Genomic DNA, 12,866 nt, shown 5'->3' with positions numbered 1-12,866 from the left:
GAGGCTGGGTGAGCAGCAAATAAAGTCATCAATGTGAATTGTCATGGACTTTTGTCCGAATAAAACTTTTGCTACCCCCTGTAAAGTTAACCAAAACTCCATGTCCAAAGCAGTCACCACTACCATGGTGGTGCAATTGTCTCAAGCAGACTTTGCAAAACATGTCCCCTTTCCGAGGCCCCTTGATTTTGTTCAACGATGTCAGCAAATACAAACGCAAAAACTGTCCCCAAGGCATACCGCGTGGGATCAGAACAAGCCAGCAGTGGTCAAGTGTACTTCTCGATGCCAAAAAAAAAAAAAAAAGGAGACTGGCACGTGCCCGTTGAAATCACCAAGACTTCTCTAACAGGTAAAAGCCAGCAGTGCCTCACAAGATGCGCTGTCGCATCACGCCACAAGCTTTGCCTTCTCTCTGTCCATCACCGAGTCTAGATCGGACAAGTTGCGGCCGTTCCAGGAGTGGTCGAAGAACGTCAAGAGGCAGTACAGCTTGATGAAGGAGTGCCAGTACGCAAAGGCAATGTAACCGGGCACCCAGACGATGTCTGAAGGGTGGTCGATGAAGTGAGCGGCGATCTTGACCATCTTGGACGCCAGGACCCAAGCCACCATCAGGGCCACCAGGAGGGACTGGTGGTCAGACTCGAGGTAGAGACTGGTGCGCATAAGAGTATAGACGAGAAGAGGGTCCCAGACGGCGGCGAAGCTGACGAGCTGGGAGATGTAGATGGCGTAGACGCTCCAGGGGTATCGGCGCCAGGTGTGCCACGCGCGGAGGCTCGCCGGGGTGCTCCGCCAGGTCGTCCGCGTCTAGCGGCGGACCTGGGAGTAGAACCTGGACGGGTCCCCGAGCGGGGTGAGGATCTCCGCCTCGGGGGTGCACTGGATGCGGACCTTCCAGCCGCTGCGCAGCATCCAGCGGGTGATGTAGTTGTCCTCGTCGCTGTTGATGGGCCCGCGCAGGCCGAGGAGGTAGTGCTCGTCCGTGAACCCCGCGCGGAAGCGGTCGCTGCGCAGGATCGAGGTGCGCAGCGCGACGGTGCGGCTCGAGACGACGAAGACGCCGCCGTCGAGGTGGGGCTCCGAGCGGATCTGGAAGTTGTGCCGGCACAGGTAGGTGCAGGCCAGGAAGTTGGTGTACGACTTCCAGAGGCCGCCCCCTTTGGTCCGGATGACGCGCTTGTTGGTGCCGGCGAAGCCGACGGCGGGGTCCTCGAAGGCGGCAAGGACCGAGGGCAGGAAGGTGGGCTTCCAGTAGACGTGGTCGTCGACGTTGATGGTGATGGGGGCCGAGGCTGGGTCGACCTCGAGGCTGGCTCGAGCCATCTGCCTGCGCTTGTTGGGCTTCTTGGTGTTTACAACGACCATCTCCGTCTCTGGGTACCGCTCGTGAAACTTGTGCAATCCAATGACGTCGCGTATGTAACTTTTCATCTTCTCGCCGACTCCGCAGATGACAATCTTGACGGGGCGGTTGGCAAGAACAGTCTCGCAGCATTTCAGGAACTCCTTGGTGTACGGAGCCACGGTCGGCATGATGACTGCCACGTCTCTGTTGGTGTAGTGAGGCTTCTCCTTCTGCGGAGCGGGCTTGTAAAGGAAACACCCCGTGATGAAGTGGACTACGAATCGGAGGTATCGGAAGATGAAGAGAAGGACGAAGAGCGTGTCTGCAGACGAGAGATCGACCGCCATGGGGCCGACAAAGCCGTAAGCAGGTTGGAATGACTTGTAAGCCATGTCGTCGAGATTCTACAAGCCAAACAGGAGTCAGTACGGATGGAAGACAGCTGCAGGAACGAAGACCCACGAGATGATGTTTTTTCGGAGGGAAGTCTCTCAACCGTTATCGCGTCTCTCTTGACACGCGTGTACTTCTGGACGAGCACGTTGCTTCGGGGCAAGGCACGCGTCGGCTTGAATCAGGTATTGAGTTGCTTGAGGCATTCAAGGACGGAGCTCTCGATTCATTGTGATGTCGCGTTGTTGGGCGAAGGAACGAGTGTATCAAAGCCGTTGTGGAACCCGCCGACCTCGTGGTTTGTGTGAGATGTAGCTTCTTAAGCTTGTGCAGAGCTGCCACTGAGGATTAGAACTCAGAAGTCCCGGGTGCCGATTCTAATACACAGTCAGAGCTGGCAGTGGAGGCCAAAATCAGCGGTACCGACAGAGCGGAGTCCACAAGAGTCCTTGGATCTAAGAGTGGTGGCCTTGACAATGAGGGCCAAATTCTCGTGTAGGGGAACGATCAACTCCTGTTGGAAAATTGGCTCTACGGACATGCACGCCGTTGCCCAGGATCTATGATTTGTACGGAAATTGTCTCAACCTGACTGTTTTTTCTGAGCATGAGCCCGTTTTATCTACTCGACTCAAGTGTCCTTCTGGATGTGCTCATTCAGTGACCAAGAACTTTTGCTCGCAGTAATGGTACCGCGGTGAATCATATGGACCACGTGTTAATATCTAGGGCTCAGCATTCTCGAGGCTCTATTTTCATTCGAACATGACCTGCGCCGGCCGAAACAGCTGCTGGGTGTCTTTCTTGCGAAGGAAGCCATCTCTGGTTTAAGATTATGGTTGCAGTCCTGAGTCACCATGAGGCAAGGCCACGACAGGTGAGTGACAGTGAGGATTGCTGATCCCATCCCTTTCCAAACTGCTGACTTGCGACAGCCAGAGCATTTGAGGATAGTGTCACGTACAAATGAACTCCTTTCAAAGTCTTTATTCAAATATTGGGCAGGAAAAGAGTGACGAGATGTGGTGTGTGGGTTACTCGAGTCTTCAACGTTGCGTGGTTGGAAATGCAAGAGATTGATAATCAACCACCCGGAGGCTGTGTCCAAGCCAATTCCGACCGACTCATGGCATCGGATGGCAGCCATCATACGGAGAAAGGTAAGCTTGAATGGAATTGTTTGCTATTTATTTGACTCCGGGAAGCTCCGGCATGTAGACGATAAATGGCACAGAAACTGTCACAGTCACTGGGCAAGATGACAACCAATGTATTTACCCAACTGACACCTGTTCTTCAGATAGGAGTCAACTTGACTGCCGGCCTGATTTTTCACACTTCATAAGGCCTTCTATTCGCTGTAAGGTGCCTTCCATCTCAGGAGAAGTAGCCGCTGGGAACACATCGGCAATCGTTGATCAAGGAGGCATGACTGCCAAGCTTGCAGTGTCCCATATGACGTCCCTTAGGCTCAGGTATATCGCTTCTTGGGAAACATTCCAAGGACGGGCACCAAATCGCCTTCCAATAAGCAATAAGGGGGAGGGGCAATGGCCTCATGGGGCTATTTAAGCGATGCCCTGCTGGGCCTTGCCCCGATCCACCAGTCAGCGACTGTGCGGAAACGTGGCAGTATACTCCGTATCTCCGTATACACTGCATCCAGTAAACTAAGAATTATTCCGGTTGGGAAAACTCCGCCCAATGACTGACCTTCTGGCCCTGGAGCAGATGTTTACCTATATACGTGGCTCCTGCTGGAGCAGTGCTGGGGGCTTCAACGAGGTGTTGAGACGCGAGGAGCCAAGTGATCGGCTCATGTCGTTGAAACAAAGTTGATAGTCCCCCTTGCCAAAACAAAAGTCGGCGATCACTTTGGCACCCTGGCGAGCTGACAGCGGCATTACCTATTTAAAATGATGACCCCACTGGCCAGACCTCCAGACTTAAACCGAAACCCAACGGCTCGGAAGCTTGCAGATACCCGTTGGCGTGTGCAGGGTTTTGCCGCACATTTAAACTCGGCAACGGTCAGAGGCATCGTACAAGGCATCGGATGTTGGACGACTCAGGGAATCACCTCGCTTGGAAATTGTACAGTGCTGATTTGTCTGTTTGTCTGCAGAGTGTGCCGTGATCCGTCGGCTGGTGGACTCGGAGGGGGCGGAGACAAGAAGCACCCGGGAGTCGGTCTGGGCCTCGGGCGAATGTCGTGAGGCGGTCGAGAATAGGCCTTTTGCATCGCAGGGCTGTGGAGGAATCGCGCAGGCGAGATTCGGGCAGGATTTCGTAAGAGCGAGGGATTGTGGAAATTCGCGGGCGTCTAATTGAAACATGAGGTGGAAACAAGTTTCCCCGCCAAGTTCGTGTCTCACTGCAGAATAAGATTAACAAGGTTGGGCCGGGGGACCCTGACAGCTAACGATGCCTCTTTGGGCCACACTCAGGGGTTCCAGGCCCCTGGGACCACCGCCGCAAATGCCCCCCGTCAGAACGGCCCACTGGGCATGGCCCATGTATCCGCAATCCATCTCAGACGAGGGGGACAAAATCGCCAGATCGATGTGCAAAGTGATGGTTTCCTCCGGGAAACTGGGGCATGGCCTCGATCCGACCCAGAGTACATAACACGATGCCGTCCGTCGTCGAAACAATGTGTCACTGTCCAACAGGAATCAGGCGTCTTGTTGACAATTGACGACATATTCACCGCAGTTGATCTGCATCCACTCTTTACTTCACTTTCAACAGCTTGTTGACCACACTCACTTTTTTTTTTTCGCAAACAACATGAGGCAGTCACTGCTGTCTTTTGTGCCAGCCCTGCTCTCCCTGGCGGGAGCCGCAGCGGCCCAGGGCCTGACCGAGTCGTCCCTGGAGACACACGTCGACGCCGTCACGCTGTCGAGCAGCTTCAACCCCATCAAGGAGGCCTACTGGACCGGCTACGTCCACCACCGCCGCACGCCCTTCTCCGTCTCCCCCGACGGCAAGACGGCCTACCTGGCCTTTCTCGACTCCTCCGACACGGGCGTCCACGTCCAGCCCATCGACCCCGCCACCTTCAAGGCCACGGGCACCGTCGTCACCGTCGATGGTGGAAAGGAGGCCGGTGGTCTCGTCGCCCAGGATGATGGCTTCGCTCTGCTGACCAACGAGGCCATGCCCTCCGGCACGTCCAACGCGCCCCCGGACAACACCCCCGTCCCCGTTCTGTACCGTTTCGACGCCTCTGGCACCCAGAAGTGGAAGACCTGGTTGGGTGGTCCCGATGTTGACAGCGACCAGGGTCTCATGGCCGCTCCGGATATGAATGGTGACCTCGTTTACTCGGCCAAGACTGGCAGATACGCCGCCTACACCGTTGTCACTGCCTACAGCGGCTCTGCCCAGGGCCACTTCGGTGACGCCATCAACTATGTCGAGGACAGCACTGGTGAGCGTGTGACCATCCAGGGTGCTACCTCTGCCTGGGGCTGCAGCCACAACACCGGCATTGCTCTCGAGGCTGCCGACGAGGCTCCCTACGCCAGTGTCTGTGCTGAGGATCAGGGCGCCATCTGGCTCAACTCCAAGGGCCAGGGCATGAGCACCGTCGGAACCAAGATCTCCAACGAGAACGTCACCAACGGCGCCGGTGGCGAGTCCCTCGGCGGCATGTCCGGATCCTACAGCAACCTGGCTCGTTTCCAGGACAGCGAGGCGTACATCTTCGCCTGGGTCTCGCGCGGTGCCAAGGACGTCACCATCAACGACTGGATGGGAGATGGCTACACCCACGTCGCCAACCGCACCAACGGACGCAACGTCGCCATCGCCACCTTCAGCGACAAGTACACCATGGTCGGCAAGCAGGCCACCAGCGAGGTCGGCGCCGCGTCGGGCGACGACCAGGTCAACTGGCTGACCACCGGAACCGCCGACCAGAGCAATGCCCACGTCGCCACCTTCGACGGCACCAACGCGCTCGTCACCTGGGAGGAGATCGCCGACCCCTTCTGCGAGTTCATCGCCATGGGCTGCCGCGGCAAGTTCACCGGCTCCAGGTTCCAGCTCGTCACCAACGACGGCACCGGCAAGGCCGTCGGCGAGCCCCTCACCAGCACCGATGTCACCGTCGCCGGCGACCTCGTCACCATGGCCGACGGCCGCATCTGCTGGCCCTACGTCAGCATGGACTGGGACCTCAGCTCCCCCGTCGGCTACGGCGGCTCGACGACGACCACCACCAAGATGTCCTTCGCGTGCATCAGCCTGGGCGGCTCCGGCTCTTCTTCGGGCGGCTCCGCCTCCTCCAACTCCGCAGCCGCAGCCGCAGCCGCGGCCACGTCCTCCGTCCCCGCCGTGATCGCCGCCGCGGACGGCGATGACACCCCCTCCGTGCCCAGCGTGTCCCCCGCCCCGACCTCGTCCGCCGCCCCCGTCGCGGCTGAGGAGCACGCCGCCGAGGAGGCCGCCGCCGAGGAGCCCGCCGCTGCCGCCACGTGCCAGCGACCCAGAGCACCAAGCCGCGCCCGTCCAAGCGCCCCTGCCCCAAGAAGAGGCGCGAGGCTTTGCTCGCCGCCAGGGCCATGAGGGCTCAAGCCATCTGAAAGTCTTGTGACTTCAGTGTTTTGAATCAAAAACTGGGAACCAGGGCGGACGAAAGCGTGGCTACTCTTCATGTAAATAGTTCGGCTTGTTGCATTTCAAAACCATTTAGCGCGATCTGTGTACATCTAGCATCCAATGTAAGCCCGAACGGGACCGATTGGTCAATCCGAAATGTTCCAAGTTGTCCCATCGTGAGCTTGTAATGGGTTGGTTTGCCATGGTGGAAAGTTCGGGAAGACCGGAAAAGGCCCAAGTCGATCCCCTGGTTGTACTCAACTGACTGGAACTGTCTCTTGCATCTCCTCTTCTAACCTTGGCACATGGATCCTCACCGCGTACGTGACACACTCCTTGTGGTAAGAAGTACTCAATGTCTTTCGGGCTATGCTTCTCGGGCTCTGGCTTCCGAACTCTTGCTTCCGGACTCTGTCTTCCGGGCTCTGGTCACAAGACAGTTCTTGAGAAGGCGGCTGACAAACCGTGATGGACACCCGGAAATACAAACTTTATGGCATCTTTTCTACGGTCTGAGCCGAATAGCCTCCAACACGAGTGGTATTCCAAGCAAATGGACCGCAACCCCGTCATGATTCCCGGGTTCCAAGCCACAGATCTGATATGAAGTTGCTCGCGGGGGCCATGGAAAGTTACCATGGTAATATCAGAACCGAGCTAAGCGGCTTAGCGGTAAGCTTAATGGCGGTGCGGCGACGCGTTCAGGCCAAAAAGAGTGAGTACACGCATCTCTATGGCTGAGAATTGGAGTCTGGTCCAGATGTGACCAATAGTGAGTCTGCGATCTAGATCCGCCGGGAAACTTAATTGATGGTATCGGAAAAGATGACATAAGATTATAGCGGAAGCCCCTACTTGCAACATGCTCAGGTGTTGCTAGATAAGTAGAGTCGAAGCGGCACGATTTCGAAAAGAGGAGTGGCTGGTACCAGCAGTTCGGGAACATATAATCAAGAGCACTATCTGTCCGGGTCGCACACGAAGCGTGCGTGGTTGAGTTTCCTGATCAAAACTCACCAGAGACCTCAGCATACCAACCGCATAACAATGGCATATCAGAACAAAGCCCTGGCCAGCGACGACCCCAACGTGTTAGCATTGTACGAGTACCGCACCGCCAAGGACTACGCTGCCTACCTCCTCCCACACCTGAAGCCAGACTTCCACGTCCTCGATGTCGGGTGCGGGCCCGGCGGCATGACGCACGACTTCTCGCTCCTCGTGCCGCAGGGCAAGGTCGTCGGCATCGACGTGTCGCCGGACATCGTGGCACAGGCTGCCGCGAAGTACCACGAGCCCAACCTCTCGTTCGAGGTCGGGGACGCCTACGAGCTGTCACAATTTGCTGACGCCAGTTTGTGAGTCGGGTTGCGGCGGCGCTCTTCCCTTCCTATGCCTTTTAATGCTCACCCTTGGCAACCCCAGCGATGTGATCCATGCCCACGCCTTGTTCATGCACCTCACCGACCCTGTCAAGGTGTTCAAGGCCATGTACCGCGTGGTGAAGCCCGGTGGGATCGTGGCGTCGAGGGATGGCTCCGGCCGGGGGATTATCGCTGTCCATCCAGATCGGCCCCCTTTCACGGCGTTGATGACCGAGGCCTCGCCGGCGCAGCTGAGATGCCTTGAGGCGATGGGGTCTTGGACCAAGGCCGGCGTGTATAAAGAGAAATGGGCCAGGGAGGCCGGGTTCGGTGCGGATGGGGGAAGGATAGAGGTAGCCGCGAGTCTGGAGCATGTGACCAGGGAGTGGAACGGCTTCAAGGGCACCGTTGGGGATCGCGCCGTTGAGCTGGGTGTTGTTACGAGAGAGCAGGTTGAGCGCTGGACGGAGATCTGGAGTGAATGGCTTAAATTGGAAGATCGCTTCCAGAAGAGGGAATTTGTCGATACCTTATGTTTCAAGGGGGAAGCGGCCTGAGATTATTGAGAATTACGGTGGCAATGCTGCCCGCTGCCGTTTGTTGTTTGTGTTCGAGTGGTTAACGGAGCTTGCCAAAGCAGACAATCATTTGGGAGAAGGTCCCACTGCAGCGTTGAAATGATACTGCACAGTGCAAATAAACTTTTTCAGACATTTCCCAAAGGATTCTGGCAGTGTTCGTGGAGCATGCTGGCTAACGGTTACTTGATCCGTGCGAACTTGACTGTGCTCGGTAGACAGGCCGGCCTGCTTCTTCGTGACCAGCCAATTCTCTGAAACCTTCCAGCTGGTGTGAACGGCCGCCTTCCTGGACGCCTCCGGAACTATTACATGTTTTTAGGGATGGGCCGCGTCTTCTTGCACTGCGGAAGTATTTTGACGAGTCCAGTTGCTGCAGTGGAATCGCTGTTGCGTGCATGCCGTCCCCGACTCCGGCTCGGGTGAGGTAGTAAGGTGCTTGTATTGCACCGGCAGTAGTTGATACTAGGATGCTTTCGATGACTCCCCTCAGACTTGGTATGCAAGCTGTGAAGAGAGACATGTTCAGGGATATTTGGAGCCAAATGGTTGGGGTGACGACCTTCCACGTTCGGTCTGTGTGGTCTTGCAAATATTGCTGGGCTGTCACAAGAGAGGGCAGCACAAGAAAAGGGACCCTGTGATGCGTATGCATTGTTAGACTTGGCTTGCCACTAGACATGGCATTTCATGCCAATGACCCCAGGAACGTGGTGGAGTCCTGGAAAACTCACACAATCCGACTTCCGAAGAGCACCGCAATGCGCAGCTTCACTCGATGATCTGTTTGGACACGCCATAGCATCACAATCGGCAGCAAAGTATGGCCAATGTCCGTCAAGATGTTAGTGATGCCATTGTACAGGTAGGCATTCGCATATCCTCGGCACGAAGCGTCAATTGACCATGGCATGGGCAGAGCACTTTCGAAAGCAACACCGAAGATTGCTATCGCTGCACATGCGATAACGACTGTAAACAGGGCGCGGTTCGCCAGACGCAATTTTCCGAAGCTGTAGATGTCGTTGATGAGGAGACAGGTTGAAGATTTGCTGCAGGCTGTGGTGACGATGTTGAGAAGCAGCGATGCATACTGAAACTAAAAGCCATGCCCTGGCAGGATATATCACATTGCGTTCAAGTAGAGGGTAATTCAAAGCAAAGGAAAGGATATACTCTATCGAATTTGTCCAATTTCTCTGATGTCACCGAGTCTTGGTGCTTTCCGAGGCCATTCGTACAAGATGTAACGACACAAATGGACTGAACAAACAAAGTAAGGAGCCCTAAAAGGCAAGTACCGTATCATTCGGCCTCCACCCCGACGCCTTGTACCGTATAGAAAGCTTCGCTGTAACAGCCCCAAAGGTGTAGACGAAGAAAGTGATTGTGATGACAACCACCCATGCAGCGTGATCGTCTTCGGTTAAGGGAAATATGGCAGGATGCACTGCTTCCATGCCGCGGAGACTGAGGTTGTGTTAAGTAAAAGAGTTAGCATGATCCACAGTGGAGGACAGAATTGAGAATGCGGTGCCCATTTACATTTTAAAAGCTGGATAAGATGACACTGTTAAGCACTTGGCACCGGCTCACCACGGTGAACGGACATGGTGTCATCCCATGGTTCCGAATGAATCCAACAGGGAGCACGTCAACCTTTCCAAAGCCCGCAGCCACCTGTGAAGGCTGGGATGAAGTCAAGCGATCAGCTGTTGGCGAGGGCGGCTGTAGGATTCGGCTCAGCTCCCTACACATGCAGGAGATATCCGTGTCATTCATTCCATGAATGTTGAGAATAATTCAACTAGTACTCTGTGGACGACCCGGTACTCATCCTACCAAGGTAGTCTTGGGTTTCGTCGAAAGGTACCTGTCCGTGACTCATCTCCCTTCAAGCATCTCATCGCATGCGAAAGCCGTACGATGGAAAAAGGTTCTGACATGGAATCGGCGGCATCACCGTGCCGCATCTCGACGAGTTCTAGCATGGCGATGTCCCCCCTCCCCCCCGCTCAGGGCCGGAGTCGGAAGGAATCCCGGGCCGCGCTGGGACCCAGGGAGCCTCGGGTCTCTTGCAGAAGCGAGAAGAATTTTATTCGTCCAAGTGTACCAAGAAACTTCGTCCACCCGTTTCTGGATAGATCAGCCAACTTCTCAAACAGGCGTCGAATTCACCGGTGAAGAGAGCCCCCAGATCGGGTTGGCAGTTTGTCGGAACCAGCACTCAGGATGCGGAGCTTCCGATTCGCCAGAAGGTAGGAGGGACCCGCCTGAATAACCAGTCGATATGATCTCCGGACCATGTAGACTTCGGCCGAGTCTGCGAGGCTTTTGTGGCGCGGGTTGAGTACACAGTATGGGCCGAGGAACATCTGCAGGAGTGAGATCAGGAAGTATGGCGAATCTTCGTACTGAGACGATGAGATAAAGTTGCTCAATGGCTTGATGGAGTTTGCCTCCATTGGCGTACATCGTAGTGATTGCACGTCCTATTAATAATCCGACACAAAAGATTATGCTTCGGAACAAAGGTGAAGCCAAGGTAGCAGGATGCCCAGCAACGCCCAAATGTCCATGAATACGAGGACTCGATGAAATGTGCACTCTCGAGTGACGGTCGCACTCCTGATGGCAAAGACTGAACGTATCCTGGTCGGTGATCCACAGGCCTGCAGGCCTGGATGAGCCGAGACCCCCAGGCGCAGATGAGAAATGATAATCGTGCATTGGAACTTGGTCCTGGCCGTTGCCATTTATCTCCCAACCTGCATCCTGCTAATCGACTCCGTCCCCTTGAGTTCCTCACACCCACGCGACACCAACGTTGTGCAACCACTCTGTTGCTCCTCCAAAGAGCCGCACGATGGACAAAACACAGGACACAGAATTATGGCCCACCCGAAGCGACACTACTAAGCGGAAAGAACAGCCCGATGTCTCGATCAAACGCGATGGCGCAGAAGAGGAGGCAATCCTGGAGAGAACCACGAGGGTGAGGGGGGTATTCTCATTTGCCCAGTTCTTCGCATTTTGCCTGGCCTACATGGGAGCCTGGGAAGGAGTTTGCGTGTAAGCCCAACTTGCAAACCTCGTGCTCCAGATCCTGAGATTGATCAATTACACAGCAACTTGGTATTTGCGCTCATCAACGGTGGCCCTCGAACGTTGTTCTTCGGCATGATAATCGCCGTTGTCGGAGCCCTTGCTCAGGCAGCCTGCCTGGGGGAGATGGCGTCCATGATTCCGGTGGCGGGAGCACAGTATCACTGGACTTGGCACATGGCGCCCGAGCGCATCAAGATGTTCGCGACCTGGATACAGGGCTGGACTGCCTGGTTCGGCTACGTCGCACTCCAGGCGGCTCTCGCCAATGTCTTGGTCGTGCAGCTGGAGTCCCTGATCACCCTTAACTCGGAGACATATGTTGCCGGCGGATGGAAGACATCGGTTTTGGTCATCGCATGTGCGACCTTCCAGGGTCTCGTCAGTGTGTACGCCTTCAGGGTGATTCCTTGGCTCGAGATGATCTCCAGTATACTACATGTCGGATTGTTCGTCCTCGTCCTCGTCGTTTTCGTGGTAATGGCACCAAGGCATGATGCAAGCTTCTTGCTGAAACCAATGATCGCATCGGGATGGGACCACAACCCTTATGTGTCATGGCATCTAGGCATGCTGACATGCATATTCAGTGTCACAGGTGCGGTCTCTGATTTTGGAGCGATATTCTGTGCTAATCTACTCCCTACCTAGGTGTTGATGGCGTCATTCATATGTCCGAGGAGACGCGGCGGGCAAAATCTGCCGTCCCGCGGGCCATGGTCTGGTCGATTGCCATCAATGGCTCGCTTGCCATAATCATGGCTGCCATCATACTCGTTCACATGGGAGATGTCGATGTGGCATTGGGATCCCCTAACCCGTTCGCCACGATCATGCTAAGTATCACGGGATCCAGAGCTGCCACTACAATATTAAAAGCTGTGGGTGAGGTTTGGGTGCCATTTCTGATATTTAAGCCCTTGAGGGAAAACATACTCAGAACCAGACACATAAATAGGCTAGAAATACCTTGATACCACTTAATTTATTACTACGTCACTTGGGCTTCACGGCACGAAGGCTCGAAATATGCACTAAATTATGTGGATTTAAAGAGTAGGCTGGCCTAGAGACGAAAACAGAGGAAAGAAAGCGAGAGGGTTCTGGAGGGGCCCTGTGGCAGGCACTGCAGGGCGTACGGTGAATGGGTCAATTCGATGGGGCTAGTGACTGGCGTTACGGAGGCTCCTATCTAAAGAGACAGCTGCCACCGATTCTGCTAAGAAACTTACTCAGACTGCTCTTCCAAAAATGCAAACCACATAATTGCGACCCCCAGGCTGTCTCCCACAGGCCCTCTGGGCTGCAGCTATAAGGCAGGATGGGCTTATCGATAAGGGGGCCGGTGCAGGGCCCTGCACGGGCCCAACTAACCTGCCCACAGCCGCCAGCCTTAACTTTTATATTATATTTATCGTTTAAGTATGATAAGACGGCTAAATTATAATGACTCATGTGAAGTATTTT

At 55.2% G+C, this 12,866-nt stretch overlaps 4 protein-coding genes across 4 annotated transcripts; 3 read left to right on the top strand and 1 right to left on the bottom strand.

Moving 5' to 3' along the window:
- Positions 1-390: 390 nt before the first annotated feature.
- INS49_007852 (uncharacterized protein) lies at positions 391-1,743 on the bottom strand (the record flags this gene model as incomplete). Its single annotated transcript, XM_043168598.1, has 2 exons — positions 391-793; positions 839-1,743. 2 exons carry the CDS (start codon positions 1,741-1,743, stop codon positions 391-393), a joined length of 1,308 nt encoding a protein of 435 aa, XP_043026278.1.
- Positions 1,744-4,534: 2,791 nt separating this feature from the next.
- INS49_007851 (uncharacterized protein) lies at positions 4,535-6,319 on the top strand (the record flags this gene model as incomplete). The annotated part of the gene is made up of 1 exon (XM_043168597.1): positions 4,535-6,319. The coding sequence occupies one exon, from the start codon at positions 4,535-4,537 to the stop codon at positions 6,317-6,319; it is 1,785 nt and encodes a 594-aa protein (XP_043026277.1).
- Positions 6,320-7,399: 1,080 nt separating this feature from the next.
- On the top strand, positions 7,400-8,273 carry INS49_007850 (uncharacterized protein; the record flags this gene model as incomplete). Its single annotated transcript, XM_043168596.1, has 2 exons — positions 7,400-7,710; positions 7,778-8,273. The coding sequence occupies 2 exons, from the start codon at positions 7,400-7,402 to the stop codon at positions 8,271-8,273; spliced, it is 807 nt and encodes a 268-aa protein (XP_043026276.1).
- Positions 8,274-11,160: 2,887 nt separating this feature from the next.
- INS49_007849 (uncharacterized protein) lies at positions 11,161-12,323 on the top strand (the record flags this gene model as incomplete). The annotated part of the gene is made up of 4 exons (XM_043168595.1): positions 11,161-11,366; positions 11,423-11,997; positions 12,051-12,219; positions 12,317-12,323. The coding sequence occupies 4 exons, from the start codon at positions 11,161-11,163 to the stop codon at positions 12,321-12,323; spliced, it is 957 nt and encodes a 318-aa protein (XP_043026275.1).
- Positions 12,324-12,866: the final 543 nt, after the last annotated feature.

The sequence above is a fragment of the Diaporthe citri genome (genome assembly GCF_014595645.1).
Source record: "Diaporthe citri strain NFHF-8-4 chromosome Unknown scaffold_3, whole genome shotgun sequence".
Lineage (NCBI taxonomy): Eukaryota > Fungi > Ascomycota > Sordariomycetes > Diaporthales > Diaporthaceae > Diaporthe > Diaporthe citri.
This window is presented reverse-complemented; position numbering and strand designations above follow the sequence as displayed.